Genomic DNA, 27,689 nt, shown 5'->3' with positions numbered 1-27,689 from the left:
GAGCCAAGAAGCCCAAGCCCACCTGTGACCCCATTAGGGCTCCAGCCTCCCACGGTCCCACCACTTCCACTCTCCCAACTTCATTTATGTTCTTCTTCTCATTACAGTCTCTTTCTCTTTTCCAAGTGCGTAAATCAAAGATTTGTTGAAATCTAGCTGTTCGATCTTAGATTCAATCGCATTTTCACCATAAAGCGACCCCGATCTATAAGAAGGTAAGATTTTTAGTTTCATCAGTTCTATTTTCAGTATGGATTCGTGAAAATGCGGACTATTTTTTTGTTTTGATAAAAAATTAAAAACTAGATCTACAGTAATCCAACCGTTAGATCTAGCCCATTTTTGGATATATTAACCCTCTTGACTTGGCATTTCAAATGGTAGCATTTGATCGTGGAAATTGCTGGTCGGCGGTGGTCGTCAGCTACTGCTAGTGGTGGCAGATGTGGCTGGTATTGGATATATAGATAATAGACTTCCACTGCTAGAAACATCAGTGATGATAGATGAATAACTAATCTTTCAATAATCCTATAATTTTATTTTCTTTTAATTTTATGTTCTTTTCATTAATTGTTATTTTTTTACTCTTTGGAGCTTAAACAAAAAGAGATCATATTATCATATTACTTATGAAATGTGCTGACAGTGACAGTTTTGGGTTGAGGAAGAACCACCGGTGGGGGCTGGAGCTTGATTATCAAAAATGTGAGAATGAAAGCTATGAATATAATGCATTCTAGTTGGTAACAACCTTACTTCTAGTCTTCTACTCAAGGTATATGCATTTTACACATTTCTTTACAAGAATAAAATGTTGTTCATATAATCCATTATCCCCTATTCTTATACATTGTTGTTTCTATTTTATTTTTATAAGATGAAAAAATAATGATAATTTGGGCAATTTAGAAAGGCTTGACGTAGGTTTATTGGGCATATTAATCATTGGTTATTTATGAAATTCTTGTTTATTTTTCAGGAAGATATGGAAAGATATTTTAAAAGAAAGTCTCTATTTTCAATTGAAGAAAATAGTGGGGTAAAGAAAATAAGTGTTGAGGTAGATGATAATCATGATATGCAAGAGAATGATTATACACATAAAGCAAGTATTGAAGAAAATTCTAAAGCAAAGAAAGCAAGTGTGGAGGAGGAAATTCATATTGAAGAAAATGAACAAGTTAACAAAGGAAGTATTGAGCAAATTGATATTGCACAACTTCCTACGAATCTTGGGCTAAGAACTCCAATAATGGATTACAATGTTAATCTTAGAGATCAAATTAGAAGAGTCTACTTGCAAAGAGGTCCGTGTCAGCCTCGAAATCATGCATTTCAACGAAAAAAATTAAGACGATTCATTACGGCTTGGTTCAATGAATTTAGTGATTGGTTGGAATATAGTATAAGCAAAGATGTTGCATTTTGCTTATATTGTTATCTTTTTAAAACAAATAATGGGGAACAAGGAGGTGGTGATTCTTTTGTGAAAAAAGGGTTCAGTAATTTTAAAAAGAAAGATAGACTTCAAGTTCATGTTGGAGATGCTAATAGTGCACACAATCAAGCTCGAAGTAACTGTAAAGCCTTAATGAATCAAGAGTAAAATATTGAGATAGTTTTCTTCAGGCAATCAGAACAAATACAGTGTGATTATCGAATTCGTTTGAATGCATCAATTGATTATGTTCGACTTCTTCTACGATAAAGACTAGCCTTTTGTGGTCATGACGAGTCTGAAGATTCAAATAATCAAGGTAACTTTCTTGAACTATTGCAATTTCTAGCCAATCATAATAAGGAGATTAAGGCTGATACTTTGAAAAATGCTCCTGAAAATCTCAAGTTAACATCACCTGATGTTTAGAAGGATATTGTAAAAGCTACTGCTATTGAAACGATTGATCTTATCATAAAAGATGTTGGTGATGCATACTTTTCAATTCTAATTGATGAATCTCGTGATATCTCAGTAAAGGAACAGATGTCTACTGTTTTGCATTATGTGAATAAAACGGGACATGTAGTTGAACGATTTATTGGGATTGAACATGTTTCTAGTACTACTGCCTTATCACTTAAGGCTACTATAGATAAATTATTTTCTAGATATGGGTTAAGTATATCTAGATTGCGGGGGCAAGGTTATGAAAGGGCTAGCAACATGCAAGGTCAGTTTAATGGTCTCAAAGCACTTATTTTGAAAGAGAACTTGTGTGCTTTCAATGTTCATTGTTTTGCTCATCAACTTCAATTGTCACTTGTAGCTATAGCAAAGAAACATGTGCAAGTTACTTCGCTCTTTAATTTGGTTTGTAGAGTGGTGAATATTGTTAGAGCGTCATCAAAACGTTGTGATCTTTTGTGAGAGAAACAAGAAGCCATAATTTTTGAAGCACTCCATAATGGTGAGATTTCAAGTGGCTGGGGTCTTAATCAACAAAGTACTATTACTCGTTTTGGTGATACTCGTTGGGGATCGCATTATGGTACTTTGATTAGTTTGATTTCCATGTTCTCGCTTATAGTTGATGTTCTTGAAATGATTGTTGATGATGGATTTACTGAACAAAAATGTGAGGCAGATGATTTATTTGACTCAATAGAGTCATTTGAATTTGCTTTTAATCTACATCTCATGAGAACCATCTTAGCGATTTCAAATGAATTGTCCAAGGCATTACAAAGAAAAGATCAAGATATTGTAAATGCTATTACTTTAGTGAAAATATGCAAACAAAGACTCTAAGTGATGAGGGACAATAAGTGGGATTTTTTTTTGAAAGCAGTGGTTTCTTTTTGTGAAAAGCAAAATATTGATGTTCCCGACATGGATGGTGTTTTTATATGTCGAGGTTGCTCATGACGTAACACTGAAGAAATGACAAATTTGCATCACTTTCATGTGGACTTGTTCTGTGCTATCATTGATATGCAACTTCAAGAATTGAATGACCGTTTTTCTAAGGTTAGTACTGAGTTAGTTCTTTGTATAGCATGCTTATGCCCAAATGATTCATTTTCTACTTTCGATAAAGAAAAATTAATTCGTCTTGCTAAGTATTATCCTTGAGATTTTTCAAGAGTAGAACTCATGGCATTTGATGATCAGGTTCAAACTTATATTTTTGATATGCGTTCCAACAAAGAGTTTGAAGAATTACGGGGACTCGGTGAACTTGGACAGAAGTTGGTTGTGATGAAAAAAATATAGTGTACCCATTAGTTTATAAGCTTGTGACTTTGACATTAACTCTTTGGGTTGCTACTGCTACAGTTGAAAGGGTATTTTCTGCAATGAACATTATGAAGAATTGATTGCGTAGTAGGATTGGAGACCAATGGATGAATGATAGCTTTGTTGTGTATGTTAAAAATGATGTATTTAACAAAATTGATATGATGAGGTCATTATGCAACGTTATCAAAGTATGAAAAGCCACAAACAACAATTGAAATTTTTTTTTGCATTTTAATGTTATCATTATTGTCTTATCTTGGAAATTATATTTTTTGTATTTAAGTTCACCCCCACTGAATGAAAATCCTGGCTCCGCCCTTGCTCATCCCTTCCAAGTCACAGTCAGAAAACGTTATCATATTATCATATTCTACCTGAGGCTTCTTTCCTAACACAGAATAAATTTCTCCTATAGCTATATAAGTTAGCTTATTCATACAAGAAATGGGTCCCAAATGTCCTAGAATAGTGTTAATGTCTTGTCTAGCCACTTGATGTGGCTGGCCATAATGTCCATGATTCCTAGCTGTGAGGTCAAAACCTTTCAGAATACTCTTTATCTTCTTCCATTCCTTAGCAGAATTTCATCATTATTTACTCTTTTATAAGGTAATTGTGCATTGCCTTAGTCCAACTTTTATTCATGAACCTTTGTGGCTTGTAACCTCTTGCTTAATACTAGCTCCATTTCTTTCTTTAGCTTCCTACACATAGCTATACTATGTCCAAACTTGATATGATACTCGTAGTAAGGTTTATGTATAGCTAATTCAACTCTTTATCTTTCTTCGACTACCAGGTTATTTTAATTTCAACTAATTCTTGAAAACTTTCGATGCTCCGTGGCTTTAGAAAATTAAAATCCTTACGCCATCTCCAACAAAGACAGCAAAATGGCAAAATCCACCAATTTTGTTATTTGTCGTTTCTAATCGAGGCATCTCATTACACCATAATGGCTTGATTTTTGGCATTCCATTGTTCACCCGTGACATTTTTTCCATGGGAATTTATCCCCAAATTTCCTTCCCTTCCAATGTGGAAAAATGTTATCCCCATTATGTCCATTCTTAATTTTGTTTTAGTATGTATAATTATTGATTTTGGCCTTAATTTGTGTATTTAATTTTATCATTATTTTTAACAACATAATAAATTAAAATTAAATAAAAAGACTATAATTATTTAACAAGATAAAAAAAATTATTCCATAAAACTTAGAAAGTTGAGAACAACATGAGCAGTACGACAATGTAAATATTAAAAATTAAAATGCAACATACACTAAATGAAAGACAATTATTTAATATTCCAATAAATCATTTTCAGATCCTCCAAAACCAACAAAATAATGACCAAACGAAGTTGAGAAACTTTCAAGTTCTTTATCCTGTTGTTCACATTTTTTCTTCATGATTCTTCTATGTTCTTTTCGCATAACTCATAGAGTTCCCGATTTGAAATAGAGCTCAAATCTTTTAGTAGAATCTTAGTTTCGAAATAAAATTCTATCGTGCTGACTTATTTTTTATATTACTTTCAATTCAAGCCCTTTGAATTTTCTAAAATTCTTGCCTATCCTCAATTCCCTTACGTATGACTTTAGCGAGTTGATGTTGCTCTTTCCTCTTTTCTACAATCATTTTTGAAAACTCTTCTTCATTTTTCCTTTTTGATTTTGCCTTTTTTATCCCAATAGGTTGTTGACTCGAACTGCAGCTGGAATTTTCTTCATTATTATTCAAAAGAAAATGAAGACAATCTAAGAGACGCTGAGGTAGGAGTCTCTGAAGTTAGAGACCCTATTTGTTAGATTTGAATATCAATGGCACCAACACCAAGAGAGGAGTGAATTGGGTTGTTTTAAAATTTTGATTGAATTTGAAAGTTCTTTTGATGAAAATAAAAAATGAGGATTATTGAAATGTTTGGAATAATAAATGAAAGAAAGAGCATAAGCAAAGAAGATACACAACGATATATAGTGATTCGGATTAAACCAAGCTTAATCCACTACCTTAGTTCATCACTAAGGATTTTTCAATCAATCTACTAAAAACCTCATATCTCTTTGGATAGGTTCTTTAACAACAAGTTAGGAAATTACAACCTCCTGCTTAGATAAGCAACCCCTCTAGCACTAAGCTAGGTATTTCAACCCCTTGCTTTAATAAGTAAGTCATCTAGCACAACAAACTAGGAATCAAAATCCTTCTACAAGCAATGTATACCCTCTAGTAAAACAAGCTAGGAATAATACAAAGAGATACAAGATAAGAGAGGATCTAAGAAACAAAATTCTCAGTTACAAATTCTCTCAAAAATAAAGATAAGGCTTGATAATAAATTTAACAAAATGAATACAAAGCCTTGGAGAGAAACTAAATATACCAATGAAGCACAATAATGAGTTTAGCACTTGGGAGCTTGTAATATAATCTCTTGGTTGTGATGATTCATCCCTTTGATCTCTATTTATAGTGCATTTCGAGCCCATTCAAAAATACAGCCGTTGGAGACTTGAATAAAGGAGAATCTAGCCATTGGAAGTTGTCTGTGACATAAATTATCGACATTTGATGAAGAACTGTCGACAATATTGAAGAATTGTTGACATTTTTTATGCAGGAGCTATCGATATTTAGATACAGAGAGCAAGGTTTGAAACTGTTAACATCTTAAAATAAACTGTTGACATTTTGCCAAGATAAAAATTCACTGATGCAATAAAATTAACTTTTCTTTGAAGATACAAACCACAACATATTTACATTTCTTTAATTTAAGTAAATGTCCACATTTTCTTTTATTTATATTTTACCTTCCATTTACTTTAATACATAAATGTAAATAAGAAAATACCCCTATTTGGATTCAATAAAAATATCTAAAAAATCAAAATCCATAACAATAAGAAATTAGAATTTTGGTTTTAATACAAATTCAGGATTTAACAATTTCATCACTCTCAAAATACATACCTTCTATTTTTTGAAAAATTCATTAAAAATTATTTTAACAACAATAAATATTAGATATCAAAATACCGAGAGATAGTTTTTCAAAATAAAAATATTTTTATATTTGTCTCCTTATAAAGTACTAATCTTCTATACTTAGAGAAAATTATAGATCATTCGGTTTTCATTTTCACATAGGTACTTGAAATTAATTTTTGTTAAAAACCATAAACTTGACTCATGACTTGGGAATCAAAACCAAATATTATTTTTCATCATCAAAACTAACCACTAACCACAAATGTAAAACATCACTTGTGACGATACAAAGTTGCCACCCTTTCTTTGAAACCTTGGTAATTCCACTTACATGTTGTTTCCAAATTTTTTGGTATCCTTCAGGAGAGGCTAGACATGGTCAAACTTAAATTATTTCTTGTATTGGTCATCCCGTGACAACAATATTTTGGCTCGATCGATCTGCAAAATGATATCAATGTACATGTTAACATTTATTTCTTGTAATATTAGAAAACAAATTTTTCAATCAATGCTTACAATATCTTATTTAGAACACAACTTGGATTTAGATTTTTCACTTGTCGAATGCATTCCCGCAATTTGTTAATAGCTTTCGAAATAATCATGTAATAAGTCTGCAATGATCTTAGGGGTCGAGTCTGAATGATACATTTTGATAATGAGTTGTTGTAATCGGTCTCAACTCGAGACTATAATCTCTATTTTGTTTGATTCATACCTACGATCAGGTTTTGAGAAACATCTAGATATACATGCATAAGTGTACGTCTTCTTGAATGGTGTATGAGCAACTTCATTTGTTGGAACTCATTTTTTGTTGATTTCGATGAAGATGACAAAAGATGAAGAGGTGGCACACTATTTTATAATAAAATTAAAAAAAATGATATGGTTAGATATGGGGAATCAAATCTAAGGGGTGAGGTTTGATGATATCCAATTAACGATTATTATGCAAGTTCGCAGAACGATGTAAGATTTGCGGATAAGATAGGGTTAGTTATGAGGAATCAAATCTAAGGGATGAGGTTTAATAATATCCAATCAATGGTTGTGATGCAAGTTCCCAAAATAAGGTGAGATTTGGGGATAAGATAGGGTTAGATATGGGGAATCAAATTTAACAGGTGAGGTTTGATGATATCCAATTAATGGTTGTGATGCAAGTTTGTAGAATGAGGTGAGACTTAGGGATAAGATATATCCGACAACTATAAAATGTTGTTAAATATGATCCCTAAAGACCAATTCTAGTGACACAAAGAGACTCGATCTTGTAATTCTTTAAATATTATTTAAATGTCAAGTTTATGTTTTATTTAAATTGCAATATGATTTAAATTATAAAACATACATCCATTAGTATAATAAGGAGTGTATACCATTCTTAAGCGTTAAGAATACAAGTTACAGATAATCCACAGTTCGTTATACTATAAATATGTTCTTGGCCATAGAATTCCTAATTTGGATAATAGCAACACGTAAAGGCTAGCACATCGTCTTCTTCCTTATTCAGTATGAGATACTGAAAGATGAGGTTGGTGAGTCTCGTGCCATTCTGTATAAGATATAAAAGGAAGATGAGTGGGTGCTCGTTACAAGAACGAGTTCACTGAACGGAACTGTTAACATTAAATCACATGGGTTATTTTTCACGGGTCAATGATTTAATGTTACCTACAATTTTTGCAACTAGTCCTTAGACCTGAGATGACATGGATATCTGTGGTTATTCTAATCAAGGATAATCACACGTATCTATGTGCCTGATTCAGTGATACATGAGGTATGTGTGCATCGGACATGGAATCTATCACTTCGAGATTTATGAGGAATATATCTTATGCGATCCAGTAATCACTTGAGGATAAATCCTTGGCCGAGGTAATATGACGATGGAATTTGTTCCATACGGGTTGTGTCATAATTAGTTAAGATTGATTTTGGATTTAGTCATATGACGAGATTAAGATATTCGACCTACTGACCATGATCTCATGTCTTGTCGGGATATAGGATGATAGAGGGACCGTATTGCATAGTAATGTAGTAAAAAGTTCACAATACCCGCTTTACAATAAATTGGGTAATCATGACATATTACTAGATGTCACTCGTGATTTACAAGAATTAATTGTTGATTATTTTTGTTGCCAATTTATTTGTGAACCTAGAAAGTCTCACCCAAAAAGAAATCACTTTCAAAGAGTAAATAGATAAATTAGTAATTTTATAATTACTAATAATAGTGCATTTATTTATAAGATAAATAAGAATAATTAAATAATTATATTATGAATATAATTGTTTAATCATTAATTGGGTTGGGCCTTTTGCTAGCACATTAGGCTTGGCCCAATAGCACTATTAGATTCAAGTTAACTTAAATGATTTGGGCTTGGCCCAATTACATTAAATGAAATGGGTTTGAGAAAGCTCAACCCATTTAATGTATATATAAGCTCTCCATCTCTTCATTTACTTCACTTGATGTCTTCTTGAATCACTTGAAGGTTGAGAGAGTTTTGAAGAAGTGTTCTTGAATCCAAAGAGGTAAGTTAGAAATTTTTGTGAAAATTTTTTTTGCTTATCATTCTCTTTGAAATTCTTGGATAGAAGTGATTTCGGGTGGACCGACTCGGCATCCTACACTTGGAGGATTAAACAGTGGGAAATCTAATGGTGAAATCGGATTTTATCAAAAGAGGTAACCTTTCGTTTTGTTTCCAATAAGTTATACCATAATTTCTGAAAAACAAGATACCTGCAAACTAAATTTTAATTTTCGCTGTGCATATGATAAGATCTATGTAATCCCAACAAATGCAACACTCAGTATTTGTAAAAAATCATTGAAAGATCTACCTTATTGACTAGAATGAATTTCAATCTCGAAGGTCGCTCAAATCATTCTACTTCTTTGACATCGTTGTCCGAAAGTGATAATAATCGCAAAGTGGAACTTACAAATCACTTAGCAACGATTAATGCCCAAATTGAAGCCGCCAATCTTTTGTATAACAACAACAACATCCTTCTCATTCATCTGCTCAATTAGCAACAACACCAACTGATACATGGAGGCTCAATACTTGGTTATATAGTCATTCATCGCGATTGGGAGGCTGTTGGTGAAAAACTGTTCAAAAACTACTTTGTCGAGAACCCACGTTATGGTGAAAGGATGTTTCATCGTCGCTTTCGAATGCCACGAAGATTATTTTTGTATATACTTCAAGCCGTAGCAGCTTATGACAGCTATTTTGTACAGAAAATTGATGCTCTAAGAAGACTTGGCTTGTCTTCGATTCAAAAGATTATTGTTATGTTTCGGATGTTAGCATATGGTGTCGCAGCAAATGCAACTGATGAGTACACCTAAATTGGGAAGTCCACTACTATTGAAAGTATGAAGAAATTTTGTTGTGCTATTGTGGAGGTATTTGAGGGTTTATATCTGAGATCACCAAACATTGACGACATTACAAGGCTGCTCTATGTTATTAGACAACATGATTTTCCTAGAATGTTGGGTAGTCTTGATTGTATGCACTGCAAATGGAAAAATTATCCAACTGCTTAAGCCGGCTAATATGCAGGTCGAAGTGGATCTCCAACAATTATCCTTGAGGTTGTAGCAGAATACGATATTTGGATATGACACATACACTTTGGTATGCCGAGTTCAAAAAATGACATCAATGTTTTAGAGGCCTCCCATCTGTTCACCAACCTAGCTAAAGGTATTGCTCATCCATCTAATTACGTCATATAGGGACGTGAATATAATATGGGTTACTATTTAACAGATGGTATATACCTTTAGTGGTTTACTCTTATGCAAACAATTCGTGAGCCACATGGTCTAAAAAAAAAATATTTTGTAATGAAACAAGAGAGTTGTAGAAAAGATGTAAAACAGGCATTTGAGGTTCTAAAATCTATGTTTGCAATAGTCGTAAGACTGTTACACTTTTGACAAAAAAATGTCTTACACGATATAATGACTGCATGCATCATTATGCATAACATGATTATCGAGGATGAACGTGATGTTAAGACACCAATTCAAGATTAGGTAAAAGTGCTAAGTCCAAATGTTGAGATGGTTGCTAATGAAGGCACCCGATTTCAAAAATTCCTCGTTTGATACAAAAAAATCAAGAATAAAGAAGCTTACATTGCACTTCAAAATGTATTGATTGAACATTTGTAGGAGGAAAATACTAATTCTCAGGGGCGGACCCAACCCATGGGCAGGGTGGGCTGGAGCCCCGCCCCCAATTTTTTTTAAAAAAGTAGGCTTTTTAGTATTAAAAAACTAATTTTTTTTCCCAAGTCCACCCCAATCAACCAGCCCAAATATTATTTTTTTCAAATTTGACAAGAACTAACCAGCCCAAGCCCAAATACATTATTATTAATTAACCCAAACCTAAAATCCCTAATTTTATAACCTAAGCTATTGGTTCAAATTGGCTCCTGCAGAGCATGGCGGCGATCTTCATCTCCTTCTTCAATCTTCCCTCAACAGTCAATAATCAACTTTAGCTTTTTGCTTCTACTTCTTTCAAAATCAAGATTTCTCAAGTAAGCCATCTATTCTATCTATTTCTTCTATTTATATATTTCAAAATCTATTTTTTCTACTTCTTCAATCTTCGTTGATGCTTCCACTTTAGCTTTCTGTTTTATTCTATCAGCTTTAGCTTTCTATTTTTATTTTGGCTAATCAAATAACATCTCCATTGAATATATTTATTTCATCTATTAAGATATAAATAAATTTGTTTATGTTAAGAGCCTAAGGATATTTGGTAAAAATAATAATATACAAGAATTAATTTATTTTAGCAAGAATTAATTTATTGCTGAAATAATATACAAGACTAAAGGTAAGTTAATTTATTTGATTATGTTCTATTTTGTTTTGACTAGTTTAACACTTGTGATAGGTTTATGAATTAGGACTTTAGAGTTTAACTATGCATTTGACTTTTTGTTAATTATTATTTGACTACTGCATTTAGTTAGGAATTGCCTTAACTGAGATTTGTTAATTGTCCTAGTTGGGATTTGTTAATTGTGATTGAATATTTGAATTGCCTTGGTTTTGATTTTGTTAATTGTTATATACATGTATATTAAAATGCACAACCGAAATATCTTTTAATACTTCACTAAGAAAACTGATGATCAATCATCAAGTAACACAAATGGTCCCTGCAATGCTCCTTCTTCAAGTTCTATATCACCATCCAAAACTAAAAGATCCAAGCCATCAGATGAATGTACTATTGAGCCATTTAAAAGCAAAGTCTCATATTATGAACGTGATCTTGGAAAACGAATCCCAATATCACAATATCCATTAGATAAACAAGATGAGGTTCGAAGAGCATATATTGATATGGGATCATGTCAATCTATTTATGAGTATCCTCATGTAAAATTTGGGACTCAAAATTGTCGATTTCAATCCACTTGGTTCACACAACATCCATGGCTTGAGTTTTCTGTGGAGAAAGAAAGTGTATTTTGTTTTCCCTATTATTTATTTGAAAGTAATACATCACAACCTGAAACATTCACTGTCAAGGGGTTCAAAAATTGGAAGAGAGTTAATTGTAAAGATTGTTCACTGAAAAAACATGAATGAGATGGTAATTCACTACATTACATTGCTATGAAAAAATAGAAAAACTTGAGAAATCCAAGTCAATACATTGAGAGAAGGATACACAAATAGACTAAAAAAGAAAAGAAACAAAATCGTTTGCTTTTAAAGACCTCCATAGAGAGTGTGAAGTGGTTAGCATTGTAAGGTTATGCATTTAGAGGTCATGATGAGTCTCTCGAGTCTATTAACTGTGGGAATTATATTGAATTAATCAAATTGCACGGAAGAGCAAACAAAGAAGTTGATGATGTTGTTCTAGAAAATGTAGCTAAAAATGCCAAGTACACATCACCATGTATTCAGAAAGAGATATTAAAAATTATTGCTGATTGTGTGCGACATAAAATTCATGAAGAAATTGGAGATGCTAAATTTTGCATTCTTGTTGATGAAGCAGTTGATAAATCACATAAAAAACAAATGGCTATTGTTTTAAGATATGTTGATGGTGATGGATTTGTTAGAGAACAATTTTTTGAAGTTATGAGTGTTAAAGATACAAATGCTTTGACTTTGAAAAAAGAGATATGTACTGTATTAAACCAATACAATCTGTTGGTTACAAATTTACGAGGTCAGGGGTATGATGGTGCTAGCAACATACGGGGGAATGGAATGGACTGCAAGCATTATTTCTTAGAGAATGTCCATCTGCTTATTACATTCATTGTTTTGCTCATCGTCTACAGTTAGCTTTAGTTGCAGTAGCTAAGGATGTACATGATGTGTGGCTATTATTTCAATCATTAAGTTCTATTGTCAACTTTGTTAGTGCTTCTGCTAAGCGTCATTCTCAATTAAAGTCAATTCGAGATGATGAAATTGTAGATTTGATAGTAGCAGGAGAAGTTCCAACTGGTACTGGGGCTAATCAGGTTTGTACTTTGCAATGAGCTGGAGCTACTCGTTGGAGTTCACATTTTGCCTCTGTTAAAAGATTGATTGAGATGTCTGGTTCTACTTGTATGCTTCTTGCAAATTTTATTAATGAGGGGTCGAACAATAATATACGTGGGGAGGCTAAGGGTGCTTTGAAAGTTATGAAAACATTTGAGTTTGTATTTATCTTGTTGTTGATGCATGAAGTGTTGGAAAAATCTGATATTTTGTGTCAAGCATTGCAAATGAAAGATCAAGATATTTTGAATGTAATGAATTTTGTCTCAACTACAAAACTTCTTCTTCAAGAGATGCATGATGATCGGTGGGAAATTTTTATTTGGTATGTGGTGCAATTTTGTAGAAGTAATGATGTTGATGTGCCAGAATTAATTGATCGTTATATGGATGGTACAGTGGGGGACTACAATCACTTTTAGATATTCAATGTTATAATAGATTTTCAGTTGATGGAGTTGAATAATAGATTTATCGAGAAAACAACAAGACTTCTTAAGTTATGCAAGGCTTTAAGTTCTACAAATGGTTTCAAATCATTCTTTATAGATGCTATTTGTGGTTTAGCTAAGGAATTTTATCATTTGGATTTTAATAATGAAGAAATAAGTGATTTGAGGAGACAATTGGATCACTACAAGTTTGATGTAATTCGACATTCGTAGTTTCAGAATTTTAATTCTCTTCCTGAATTATGTCGAATGTTGGTTGAAACGAATAGGTCATGTCATTATTTCTTAATTGATAGATTGATTTGTTTAGTATTAACTCTTCTAGTTTCTACAGCAACAACAGAACGAGCTTTTTCAGGGATGAAACTCATCAAATCATCACTTCGCAATAAAATAGAAAATGACTTTCTAGCAAACGTCATGACTATCTACATTGAGAGAGAGATTGCTCTTGGTATTGATATAGAAGTATTCATTGACAAGTTTGATCTTTTGAAGAATCACAGGTTGCGACTTTAAATAGTTTTATAAGGTATTTGTATTGTAAATTTTTTTTGTATTTTTTGTTTTCTCTTTTTAAGTTAATAAATTATGTTAAATATGCATATAAAATTCATTAAACTCTCATTTTTATTTTTTTATTGATAAAGTTCACGATTGGAAAAAAAAAATTTGAAGCCCCCCAAGTAAAAATTCCTAGGTCCGCCCCTACTAATTCTGATAATTAAATGACACGATTAATTGCATTTTTTTGTTCAAGTAATCTCTTTTGAATCTTGTCATGTTAAATTATAAATCTTGTAGATTATGATATTATAATATCGTATTTAATTTTTTAAATGAATATAATATTTTATGTAAATACGTGTAATTTTTTTACATATTTAAACTATAATTATGTAAATAATTAAATATTTTTTTAAAATTCTTTAATTGTTATGAATTAAAAAAATAAGAAAATATAAATAACATTGTTCACCTAGTATAAGATTTGGTATAATGGATTGGAGATGACTTATTAGAATAGTACCATTTTAATATAAAAATTATACCATCTTGAAATTTTAGATTAGACATGATCTTAGCAATCTTTCTTAAAAAAAGTATGTGGGCAACCAAGCACAACACAAGAGAGCCTTAGTCGGAGTTTTGCAATCCATGCCAGCTCTATACCGCGTCAGGTGAGCTACAGGATCGTCTATTCCGTCGTATTGCTCCGATTGCGGAAAATTCAAATGAAACGAAAGTTGTGATCTAGAGATATCCTCTGTAAAAGGATTGAAAATCACATATACAGAAGAACTATAACTTGAACTAGCTGTACAGAGTCAATTCAGTGCATGAAAATCAGAATCAATTCCAAATACTTGAGTTAAAAAAATCAGATTATAAAATTTGATGGGGCGACAAAGTAAAGTAATTAAAAAGATTAAAGCAGGTACAGTGGGAGAGCAGAGCAGAGCATGCACTCAACCGTGAGAAAGTTAGGCATCATCACATCAGCCATGGATTTGGCACGAGATAAATCATTTTAAAAACATCACAACTCGCACACAGACAGGCATCTTTCAAAGACCTCGTAAAGTCGGTGCGCCTCTGATTCAGCCTCCATTACTTTGCCCCACTTCCCTCCCTCTATTGCCCCCACTCTTGCCTTTTTATTTCCTCAAATGCCACTCCCATTACTTTTAAAAGTATTTTGTGGCCCAAATAATATTCAACGCTCTAAACCAATAATGCGTCTTTACATATTTGACCATATTCCGCAGTTTTGCAATGTTGGTAGGGGTAGAGATTAGAGAGCAGAGAAAATGGCCAGTTGCCGGAGTGACATGACGAGGTGATGGAAAGAGACGGGTAAAATGATGAATTCAAGATGATTTGTTAATAGGAGAAAGATGCATTTAAATTTTTTTTTTTTTTTTTGACCGAAGTGTCTTAGTCTCATCCACCTAATCTTGAAAAGAGCTGTACTCTCCCTAATTCGTCTTTTAAGTAAATTTAGATATAGTTATAATTTATACACATCTAAATTAAATTTTTGAGAAATGACTATCCTTCTTGTGAATTTCACATTTACGTCGTGCGGATGAGACTCTAAAAGAGTGACAGGGCATACCATAATTCTGTCTTCACGTGAACGACTTGCCTTCCTTATTATTTAATTTTTGAGACGATTGTCCTTACGTAGCTCCTAATGCTCGTGTTTTCGATTACGATAAGAAAAGTAAATCGCATGTTGGGTTTTGAATAGAGCGGCACTCCCTTAATTCATGTTCGAAGTAAATTTGAATATAGTCATAATTTATACATATTTAAATTAAACTTTTGAGGAACGACTATCTTTCTTGTGAATTCCACATTTACGTCGTGCGAACGAGATCCTGAAAAAGTGATAGAACATACCATAACCCTGTCTCCACATGAGTAACTTGTCTTCCATACTATTTAAATTTTGAACTCATAAAAGGTGGTCAATGCTTTTACTAATTTTTGGGATGATCGTCCCGATATTCGTGCCCTCGATTACGATAAGAGAAGTAAATCGTAAGTTAGGTCTTTGGCTCTTGTGCAGAACGAAAATTGAACTTTCAATCCACCATATTGACACTAACATATTACTTATCCAATCACTTGATCTATACTCTAGAAATTACTTTTACCGATCCTTAACGTTATTAGGTGAAATCTACCCTTTTATCTTTTAATATATATGAGAATTATTAAATAACTACTAAAATTGTAACTTAATAATAGGTGGTGGAGTTAATTAACTCCAAATCTCAAGTTTGAGTATTATAAATTTTAATTACTCTCAAGTGATATTTTCTTGAAAAAAAAAATCTCAAATGATATAATTTTATTAATAAAAAATTAAAATTACAAGAAGAAGGAAAGCACTTATTGAATTTTGGTATTGATTTATTAATTTTTATTTAGTAAAGACAAAGACGAGACAATTAAAATAACAATCTTTAAATGTGACCATAAAAATGTTTTATCACTAAAGAATAAATTTAAACTGTAGCTTTTGTTTTACCTAATTTTCCTTTGCCATACTTTTTAATCACTAATACATAAATATGATATTTTGTATAAGATGTGGTATCTTTTGAAAAATAAAATGCTCGTGCGTGCAGGCAGTGCTCAGGAAGCTTCGCAATTGAAGGTGGCTGCTGGGGGCATTTGTGTAATCTAACATGGACCAAATTCTAAAGTCACACTATACCTGCCTTTTTCCTTCCGTGGAGCTACTATGGCGGCTGCTTTACTTTCTCCTTTTTCCGTCGCTCCTCCTTGTATATAACCAATCACCTAGCTCCTTCTTCATCTCTCTCTCTCTCTCTCTCTCTCAGTAGCTTACGGACGAAGAAAGCTAAGTCGGCATATATAAGAGGAGGGAGGTGAGAGTAGTAATACACACTTCTGTACACACATACATGGATAGAAAACGAGGGGAAGAGCAGGCGCCGCCGCCGTTGATCTTCGGGGATATGAAGCGAAGCCCCTCGGAACTCGCTATGGAGGAACTCTTCAGCAAGGATGATGATCGGAAACCAGTCGGCGGTGGCGAAATTCGCAACCAGAGCCAAAGAGCTCGTCGCGTTTTCGCCGACGCTGCCGACGCTCTTCTCGCCGGTAATAGCCTCCTCCATCATCAGATTACTCCTCCTGCCGATCATCTTTCCTTTCCAGCTTCCACTAATCCGGTTAGTTTTATTCTCTTTTCTCTCTATTCTTAATTGTTTTCAGTTCAATGTGAATCTGTTCGTCGAAAACGAAAAATAATGTTCATATTCATACAGAATTGGACATTTGGCTGTCATTTGCGTCAGCAACACTGCATTTCGTCCATCTAATTTTATTTTGATTCTTCAAGCAAACAAAATATATTTTATTAATTCTGTTCGAGACACGACAGATAATGGACGCACACAGGGCCAGTCACGAGCAGTGCACGTGACTTCGCTATTATTAGATGGGGCTACGTCCATTAGGAACTGAACGTAATTTCATTAATTAACTATATTGTTATTTTTAAATTATTAAGTATATTATTTATTAATACGTGCGGCAGCGGCGAATTTAGAAAATAGGCCTAGGGTTTTTATTTTAATATCAAATTGTTATTTTATTAATTTTTTTTACTATAATTATATTCTAATACAATATAAATCACACGTATATTTATAATTTAAATATAAATATAAATAATGTTAAAATTTCTACTATATCTGACCTTAATTAGGAATTTTGAGGAGTTAGGAGGGGCAGTGGCCCCCTGTATCGGCCAGCGACGTGTGGCCAATCGACCCGTAGCACGTGTGACGTGACATTTCATTCGAAGAAGCAGTCTAGCACGTGGGGCCTGACATTACCACATTTATGCGAGAGCAAAAGGACATTGAAGCAAATTTGGTAATTTATAAGAAAGGAAAGGGCAGAGCTGTGAAAGGAGACAGCAATATTGGGCCAAGATTTGGAAACGGGTTGGGTCCAGAATCACCAAACTTTTTGTGAGGTGGACATTGAAGCCCAACTCAAGTGTAGGACATGTTAAAGGAGAAGGAATCCTAACGAATTAGCAGGAATGAGGAATTCAATAACAAATTAGCAATTGCATGTGTTTTAGAAAGGTCAGGTCCACTTGTTTCTTAAAAATGATTATAGGTGGAGTCCAACTCTTTCTTTTTGAGGACATGAGTACAAAACATTGGTTTGCTAAGTTGCACAATTCATCACTAGAAAGCCTTGAGATTACAACATTTACCTAACCAAAAAAAAAGTGTAGGGCCTTTGAGATATGATAACAGAGGAATCCCACTAGGTGGGGCTCACTAAGTGAATTCTTCCTCTCGATCCCTAACCATGTGTTTTATAAAGTTATTATATTCCATGTAGTAGCTAAGGTTCCTTTACTGTACAAATTATGTTCAATCAACTTTCCTCCTAGTGCATCTATTAGCCTTCTCCCCAAATGTCTAAATTATCCATAATCGCCTCTAGCCCATCTTATCTTGAGTAGGCACACCCTTCAACCTTAGTACAGATAGCTTGATGGTGAAGCTTTGATTTGTTGACAATTAATAGATATAAACTTTAGAATTATTTTCTAATTAGGATTTTTTGATATAAAGATAATGCTAATCTAATTAAGATTTTATGACATAAAAGAAATTAAAAAATTAGGAAATAAATTAAAATAAATTTACTTTTACGTCTAAAATATTGTTTCTTGAAATATTTATTTATATGATTTTCATCACATGAACTCTTTAGTGGCTCCAAAACCTGATGGAGTGTAAGGGATTTTTCTCAAGGCCTACTGTGATGTGGTTAAAGAGGATTGTAACAGCCTGGTGAAGGCTTTCTTCATAAATGGTTTCCTCCTTGAACAACTTAATTATCATACATTCAGCAATCTTGTTCCTAAATATTCCAATTTATGCAAGATTGCAGAGTGTTAGGTTCCAAGTCTTGCACTGAGCTTACAATATAATATCTTAGTTCTTGGGCAACTGATAAAAGTCTGTTCCTGATAAGATACTCCTCTAGCGGTTTTTTGTTGCAGGAAGAAATATTCAGGATAGTACAGTGGTAACTTAGGAAATACTTGATAAGCTGAAGAGGAAGAAAGGTGATGATGGCTACTACAATGGAAATGGCCAAAGAATACCATAGGTTGGAGGGGAGCATCATTTCATGCTCCTAGTTATGGGAAGCACCATTTTGGAAGAAATTTAGCAAGTGGACTAGAATTGCATTGTGACTCCTACTTTTTCAGTTTTGATGAACAAAGTCCACTACCATCATCATCACAAGCCTTAATCTCACCCGGTTAGGTCGACTACATAGATTTTGGCTCTCCAATCATCCTTACCTATGTCTATATCTTCTGTAAGACCACTATATCCTAATGATATCTAATATTTTTTTTCTTTTTATTGAGTAAATGATGTCTAAAGATTTTTCACCAAGTGTTTTTTTTTTTTTGGTCATTTGCCACTCAATACTACAAATTCTTCCATTTCATCCATTTCCTCATAGGTGCTAATTGATCTTTTCTCTTATGTTCAAATTACCTTAATTGTCTCTCACACTTCTTATCTTTTAGAGGCACTACCCCGGCATTATCACAAATAATCTGCTTTCTAGTTTTGTCTTTCTCTCTCTCTCTTTTTTTTTTTTTTTGGTATGGTTATATGTCAATTTACCATTCTCATCTCAATTACACTCATATTTGCGCATGTAGGTACTTAATTGCACAATATTATGTGTAATACAATACAACAAAGATAGTCTTATAGTCATTTCATAGAACTTCTCTTTAATTTTCAAGAGATTTTATGATCACACAAAATGTTGAATGTATTTCTCCACTTTAATCATCTTATATTGATTCTTAGCATCCTCAGTTAACCTCTCTTTGTTTTTGAGCAATTGATTTAAAATATCTAAATTGATATTTATAGGTTGAACTTGATCTTCAAGCTTCACCATGATATCATCCACAATTTTATTTTAGTAAACTTATCTCTTATATATTCGATTTTGGTCCTGCCCAACTTGAAGACTTTGGATTTAAGTGTCCCTCCATGATTTGAGCTTAATGTTCGCATCTTCTTTTTTCCTATCTACAAAAACAATATCATCTACAAATAACATGCACCAAGGTGCCTTTTCTTGGGAATTCATTCACCACAAGAGCGAAGAGGTAAATTCTCAATGCAAATCCTTGATGCAATCAAACTGTAATTGGTAAAACTTTAATATCTATTCCATAAATCTTTACTAACTTGTACATATGCAATTTGGATTCCTTTCTTCTCTAAAACTCTCCACAAGACTTCTCTAGGACTAAGTCCATGAACATGATATGCAAATCTTTTTGTTTATCTCTAAGCCGTCCTTTTGTTTTTCTCTAGGCCTTTTCATTATGCATGTCACTAAATAGACCTAGAAGCTGGGCTTCAATGAGGTAATAGACACTGTTTTCTATGAGCTGGGGATTTTATATGTAGACCTAAGATGTTAGAGGTAGGTTGAGCACACAAATTGAACTCTAGTAACCAAATTGGGATGGCAATCTTGAAGAGGAACGATTCTGATCACAGAAGCTATGGGGTGGGATTCTTATAAAAACATATAAGAAATACAGAATTCCTTGAATTTCCAAAGAGAAGCAGAGATTTTTATATCTTGAAAAAGATACTGGAATACATAGAAAAGATCAAAAATGGAATTTGTAAGATCATTGATGAGAAATAAATTGATACTTGGGGATTACCCCCGGGTTCCTGGTATGCAAGTTTTTGGTGCTTGTACTACTTGGGTTAGGTTGGGCTACATCAATAACCTTATCAATTGGAACTTTCCCATTCTTTCAAGACTAGTTTGTTGAACATGTTGTCAAAGAACTGTCAGTAACATGCAAGATTAATCATAATATTTGAGAGATGATTCCTACTTGAAAAGTAAAGACAATACGTGTTTGTTTCAGAAGCCAATTTATCAACCTATTTTCAGGTGCAGCAATGGAGCTATCGGACCCATGAAAAACCCTGTTTTTAACAAATATGTATTGCCTTTGCAAGCATGCCTATCATCAGAAAAGAGGAGAGGTACGAGAGGGATACAATAACAATGCCATTAATTCTATAAAAAGGATCAAAACTATTTAAAAAATGCCACAGCCCCGACATATTCAGGCTGAAAGAAGTGATAGAGAATTATTCTCTTGATACAGTTAAGACATGTACGTAACCTGATGTTGTGGTTCAGAAGGCAATCCGTATCCATGTTGAAGATATCAAAAATGCTGTTGAGCAAGAATAAAGAGTGGGAAAAAATGGCTGCTGTCCATATACAAGGCAGCACCTGATCTAGCTAAATGAGTTTTAAGAACGGTTTCTCAGAATGTAATTAGGATGTTGATACAGTCTGACGCTATGGGTGGTTTTTTTTCTGTTTTTTGAAGCAAATAATGGTCATAATTATATCCGTATATTTTGTACCTAGAGTAAATGATAGGTTGCAGGTATGGCTAAGGCATACTGAAAGTGTCTTGGATTTTCCATGCATCTTCTAGGCCACAATTTTGACTACTTAACAGTATATAAGGCTGTAACGCTACATTGTGTTTTGTATTTTTCAAAATAGTGAACTTGCTACAGCCCAAGACATAGACCGTACCAAGTCACATCTTCTCAGGTTTCAGTTTGTTTCATAATTTTATTATAACTGTACATTGCATTGCACGTACATGCTAGACTCCTGGATTCTTGTGGCAAGTGTTATAGACATTTGTCAATAAAATCATATAAACCCCTCTACTCTCATTAGTCCCACTCCTAAATTGAGGGGATCCCGGGTGCCTGAGGATCCTGGCTTTGCAAGGCTGGGGGAGGGTTGTCTCCGTATATAGCTAAACAAAATGGATGTCTTTGGGCGTTTTCTATGTTAAAACAGTTAGGGTGTGTTTGATAGCATGGAAATTCCATGGAAAATGTCACATCCGAGGAATTAAATTTCATCTTTACTGTTTGACACATTATATTTTTCATAGAATTGAATTTTATGGTACAACCATTAAAGCATGTTTTGGCCTATTTTCCATGAAAAATTCCATCTAAGGAGGGGGGGGGGGGTTGTTTTCCATGCAAATTGGAAAATGTTTTCTTTTCCAACTAAATGCTATCAAACACACCCTTAAAATAATATATGTTATCTATCTGTTCATAAGTCACTATCCATTCCGTTGGGATAAATAACTTCTATAATTGCTTGTATATCAAAATAATTAAATTGTTACATATTTCTTACAAATTTCCAGGGGATAGTGAACAATTATCAGAATTGTATTGGAGTAACAGATACACCTTTATGGTCTCAAACTGTCACTTCAAGGCAGTCCAGCATCACAGCAACTATTGATTCACAGTCATCAATATGTGGTATGAAACTTGTTGCTTTTCGATATCTGCTTATGCACATATGTGCTGTACTAGGTATCTATGCATACATGGAAGCTTGCTAGTAATTGATCACCATACGGAAAATTAGGTCTCAGATGTATGGCTATTGTAATCATAACTTTTATAAATGTATTACCATGCAGCTGGTTGTTGATAGAAACTATCCTTAGTCACCTGTAAGCAATCATAGTTGACACTTGCCTGCTTTTTAACTTCTCAATGCACCTGTCTTGGTCAGTTGGCAGGCCAAACTCAGGATCTCAACCAAAAGACACAGGTAATCCAGCCACAGGAGCGACCAGTGGTTCCTCATGCGAGCAATCAGATGATGATGACATGGATACAGAAGCAAGCCCATGTGAACAGGGCACTGACCCCATCTATGTAAAACGCATCAAAAGGTAAATCAGTATCTAAGAATTGTTATAAATAATGGATTAGATCTTGACCTGTCTATGGCTTTGTTGCTGCATTTCCAGAATGATTTCAAACAGGGAGTCTGCTAGGCGTTCAAGACGGAAAAAACAAGCACATCTGCAAGACCTTGAGCGGCAGGTAACTAATTTTCCGAGTACATCTTACAAGATATGTGTTACAAATAATAGGGGATAGCAAACACTTGATCAAGCCAAAATCACACACTGCTGAATAAACACAGACGGCCGAGAGTATAAAAATATATAACTCAAACACAACAGATATCAAAAACAAAAACGTAACAAGAGGCATGAGATTTATAGCGGTTCACCGCAAATAAGGGTTACGTCCACTTGAGCTCCGGTGAGAAGAGCTCACTGCACTATATGAATAAATCCGATTACACCCATATAAACAAGATCAAGACTGGACAACCCTGGTTCTATAAAACGCTCAAAAAATCACTTAATACAGGTTAAGAGCTTACCTTAAACAAACCAGAAAACACAGAAGAATGAAAGGAGAACGAAGACTGTACAAAGCATTTACACAGAGAGAGAGAGTAAAACCCTAACAAAATGAACAACTCTCGGCCACCCCCTCTCTTTCTTTGTCTTCCGATGGCTTCACCAATCTCGAAGCCGCACGATAAATAATGCAACTGGATGGCTGCGATGGAACAGCATAAAGGCAACAGCAACGACTGGGATGTCATCATGCAACATGATCTGCAGCAGGCTAACAGACAAAATTAAAGGGCTTGAGTTTGGATCAAAAAGAGGCTACCAAAGTGACCATCTAGTGGGTGCCCAAAGAGTAGCCCACGGTTGCCAAGTGACCCCCCATCTTTTTGGCATCATTTGATGCTTCATAAAAAACAACAAAATGCCTGAAAGTAAAGAATAAGCTGAGTGTTTTATATAATTGTCTGAATTCCTGTCAAGTAGAGAGGAAAATGGAATTAGCTTTACATTTGTTTCAATTGTGGAAAATGCTCAATGTTTATCTCTATTTTCATCCATACTCTTGCAACCTGCAGGGAGTAAGTAGTGAACTAGAACAATGAGTCCCTTATATGAGAGAGGTTGAGTAGTTGCTTCAATTGCAAAGTGGAAGTTTATTTTTCCTTCAAATTAATTTTAGAAGAAAAAAATGATGAATAAATATTAGGTTGTTAGAATTTTCTCTTAAGTGTTGTCTCTAGTTTATTTGGATGGTTGATTTGTGGATCTGCCCCAGGTTGAAAGAATGCAAGGAGAAAATGCAACTCTGTTCAAGCAACTTACAAATGCTACTCATCAATTTAAAGATGCTACCACCAATAATCGAGTGCTTAAGTCAGATGTTGAAGCTTTGAGAGCCAAGGTATTATTATTATTATTTCATTTCCTTGTTGGTCATTTAGAAACAAGTGGTGGTTTATGCTAAACATAGTTCCTTCTCGCAATTGCAAAAACAAAAGATATTCCTCTCACAATTGCAAAAACAAAAGATACTCAGAGCCAACAGGCCTAGTGGAACTAGAAGCTAACTTGGTTTGCACTAATTAATATTGATCCTGGGTTCACATTCAAATGATCACCTTTCATTTTCACTGAACTCAAAAACTTGGCAAACCTTCATATCCAACTGCTATTAACACGGGCAACGGGTGCTTACTGGTGATAACAACTGTGACTTCAGGTGAAGCTGGCCGAGGATATAATTTCCAGAGGATCGTTAAACTCTAGTTTGAGTCATCTTCAGAATCATTTGAGCACTCCCCAACCATTTAGCAGCCACAATATGCCCCGGCTGGGCAATGTCACGCCTACAATCACGGTCCACGGAGACGATGTCTCATTTTCTGGAATTACAGTTTCTGGGCAAAATTCGACTATTGGACTTGAAAATGCCGACACCTATAATGGTAGCTGCACGACCGGCAATATCAGCGAGGCTCTCAGCTGTGTGTCGGAGACATGGCCCTGGGAATCTCATGCACCAGCCATTTCCAAATAATCCTGGTTTACTGCAGTGTTCAGATTGTAATCCTGGTTGCTTTGGAGCTTTTTATTGGTCTTTGGCATTCACCGGGATGGCAATTTTCATATTGCTTTCTTTCTTGCTTGCTTTCTCTCTAAACTGGCGTTGTGGCTTTGCATGTTATGCTCCCTAGTTGTGAACTCTGGTTTGGAGCAGTCTATAAACCCGTAGCTAAACTTTGATGTTTGGAAACTGTAGGCGTTGGCTAGTCCATTTCGATGGAACGTAATATTGTTAGAATTGTAACCATCATTAGAATTGTGGTTACATTGGAATAAATTTTCGAATGATAAGATAAATATTTAAAATTTAAATTTATTTTAAATTTACTCATATTTGAATTTTAATAAGATAATGAGATAAAGTGATTAAAATTTGAATTAGATTTAAATTTTTACTCATTTGAATTTTAAAGAGATGTGTCTATACATATTTATATGTGTGTGATACATATAAATAAATATAAAATTCAATAAAAAACACAACAATCAAAATTCGTTTTTGATCGTTCATATACTATTTTCGATGTTATCATTTAAGCTTCGGACAGACAAGGAGTGAATATATAAGAAAATTTGTATAGTTTTCTTTTACGGTGATAGTTAGACAAATTAATTTTTATTATTTTCTATGATTCAAGTATTTTACATATCATTTCTAATTTTATTAAAAATTTTATAGTGGTATCAAAGCCAGTTTTATTTGTCTACACTGTTATGATTGATCATTCGTAGTCACGGTTTTAATAACTTGTGATATTTTCTATGTAAAATATTTTTTGGTCTCTCTATTTGTTGTGATTCAGCCGTGGCTGAGGCAGTCGCTGACGGCTGCGTATGTCAGAGCCGCTGGGCTTGCTGCTTGTGGGTCTTCTCTTATGGGTTTTTTGTGAAATCTTCGGTGTGATGGATGGCTGCAAATGTCGCGGTTCGTGGGCGATGCTTTGGTGTCGAAGGCGCTCAAAGGAAGACAGACGTGGAACGAGAGTCGTCCTCGCGGTGGCTGAGGCCGTCCTTGGCGATCGCATACGTCGCGGCTAGTGAGAGGTCCATCGCCAGCGAGTGTTGGGTGGTTGTGGCCGTGGTCGTGGTCAATGACGCCATGGTCGCGACCTTTTGACTTCTACCATGGACGATTCACGTTTCTCCTCCTTCACCACGCATCGTCTCTGACCAGCCCTTTTTTCCAAGCTTCTCCGACCGATCACGATGGTCGATCGCGGCTCACGGTGGTTGCCTTCAGCCATCTAAGTTCGTTGTGGCCAATTGCTTGAGGCATTTCTTCTTGTCGTGGCCACTTTCCTCTCGGTCGTGGGGCGATCAATTTTTCCATAGCCATGGCCAACAGTTTGCTATGGTCGCGGCCTCTTCTTGTTATCAATAGGCTGCCTCTATGGTTGCCATTAAAGACGACGGTGAGGGGAGAAGAAGGAGAAAAGGTGGCCGACGGCGATGAAAGGAAAAGGAGAAAGAGAGGTGACCAACTGCGAAGCAAGGCAGAGAAGAAGAAGGCGGCAGTGACGCTGGTTCAAGCGAGAAAACCCTAACTGTGTTGGGGAAGAAGACCCACTAAGTGCTGGGTTGACCCACTGGCCTTATCCGAAACAAGAGGTCTGGGCCAATGGATTTGTTCCAATTGGGCTGGGCTGGGCTTGGGCTTGCCCTTGGGCAATTTGTTTTATTAAAAGTTAGATCAGTTTTAATTAAAATTATTTGAGCCTCATTTTGCCATATTGTGGGTTTTTATTTAATTATTTAGATTATGCTTTTGGGCTATGAATTAATTAGTTTAATTTTGAGCTTAAAATTATAAATTAAAAAATAAACTCATTTTGAGATTAAAAAAAAATCAAAATTATTTTTTAGAATATCCAATTATGGAATACTAATTTTTGTAATTAGGAATATTATTTTCATGACATTTATTATGTGTTTTAATTTTTTTATGATAATTGTTTGGATTATTCTTTTAGACCATAAATTAATAAGTTTAATTTTGAGTATAAAATTATAAATAGATGTGATATGACATGTTTTTGCTTAATAGAAATCAACTTAATTAATTATTTGTTGTCTGTAAATATTTAGTTTTATTTGCTTATTGATAATTAATTTCAGGCCTTGTATGGATCCTAAAGTATTGTTGGATTTTGTGAATTAGTTCCACATAACCAATTGAGTTATAGCATTTTAATTGTGCATAATGGGCAATGACTTTGAAGCCTAGCCACCTGTTGATCCTGAAATGCATAGCTAAATGTTTGATTTAATTATTTGTCTTGAACATGTGCACTGAATGTCTTTTATTATCCCTAATTTAGTGATCAATGGCCACTAATTCAGTCATTGGAAACATGACTAGGATAGAAAAGTTGGATGAATCCAACTACTCTACATGAGAGAAGCAAATTCGGTATCTGCTTCAAATGGAGAAAGTATGGAACATTTTGTAGACTTCTTATCCCATGTCGCAAGGGGAAAATGTTTCCTTGGTGACACAGCAGGCCTATGATAAATGGCTTGAGAGGGACAGTTATGCTCGTTTTGCGATGCTTGTTAGCATACGGGTTGACCTCATGGGCTAGTTTGAGCCTTGCCGAACTACCGTGGAAAAGTGACAAAAACTAAAATTCACTTTTGGTCAGACATCTGCAACAAAATTTTGTGCGTTACAATTAAAATTTCAATAGTATGTCAAGGACCTAAGACACAACATGGCTGAGCATTTGAGAATGATGAGTTCACTCATCAGAGATCTTCAAAGTGCCGGAGTAGCGCTTATTAATGAGCAGCAACTCCTAGGGGTTATCAGATCCTTGCCTGACCTTGAGTGGTCTAGATGAAACTCTTTATAACATACATCGAAAATATCAAAATATTTCACGTCACTTGGAGCTTGAGACGGAGCGCATCGAAGCGAACCGTGTTGCGGCTTTTGTAACTAAGGTAGATAGACGTGAGGGCTTTAGGCTTAAACGCAAGAGACAAGGATCGA

At 34.4% G+C, this 27,689-nt stretch overlaps 1 protein-coding gene across 1 annotated transcript; it reads left to right on the top strand.

The window, feature by feature from the left end:
• Positions 1-16,535: 16,535 nt before the first annotated feature.
• On the top strand, positions 16,536-26,425 carry LOC127813183 (basic leucine zipper 9-like). Its single transcript, XM_052353999.1, has 6 exons — positions 16,536-16,988; positions 22,112-22,232; positions 22,492-22,654; positions 22,733-22,808; positions 23,910-24,035; positions 24,354-26,425. Exons 1-6 carry the CDS (start codon positions 16,719-16,721, stop codon positions 24,669-24,671), a joined length of 1,074 nt encoding a protein of 357 aa, XP_052209959.1. The 5' UTR covers positions 16,536-16,718; the 3' UTR covers positions 24,672-26,425.
• Positions 26,426-27,689: the final 1,264 nt, after the last annotated feature.

This window comes from Diospyros lotus, chromosome 11, assembly GCF_014633365.1.
Source record: "Diospyros lotus cultivar Yz01 chromosome 11, ASM1463336v1, whole genome shotgun sequence".
NCBI lineage: Eukaryota > Viridiplantae > Streptophyta > Magnoliopsida > Ericales > Ebenaceae > Diospyros > Diospyros lotus.
Note: the sequence above shows the minus strand (reverse complement) of the source record. Positions and strands in the feature narration are given on the sequence as shown.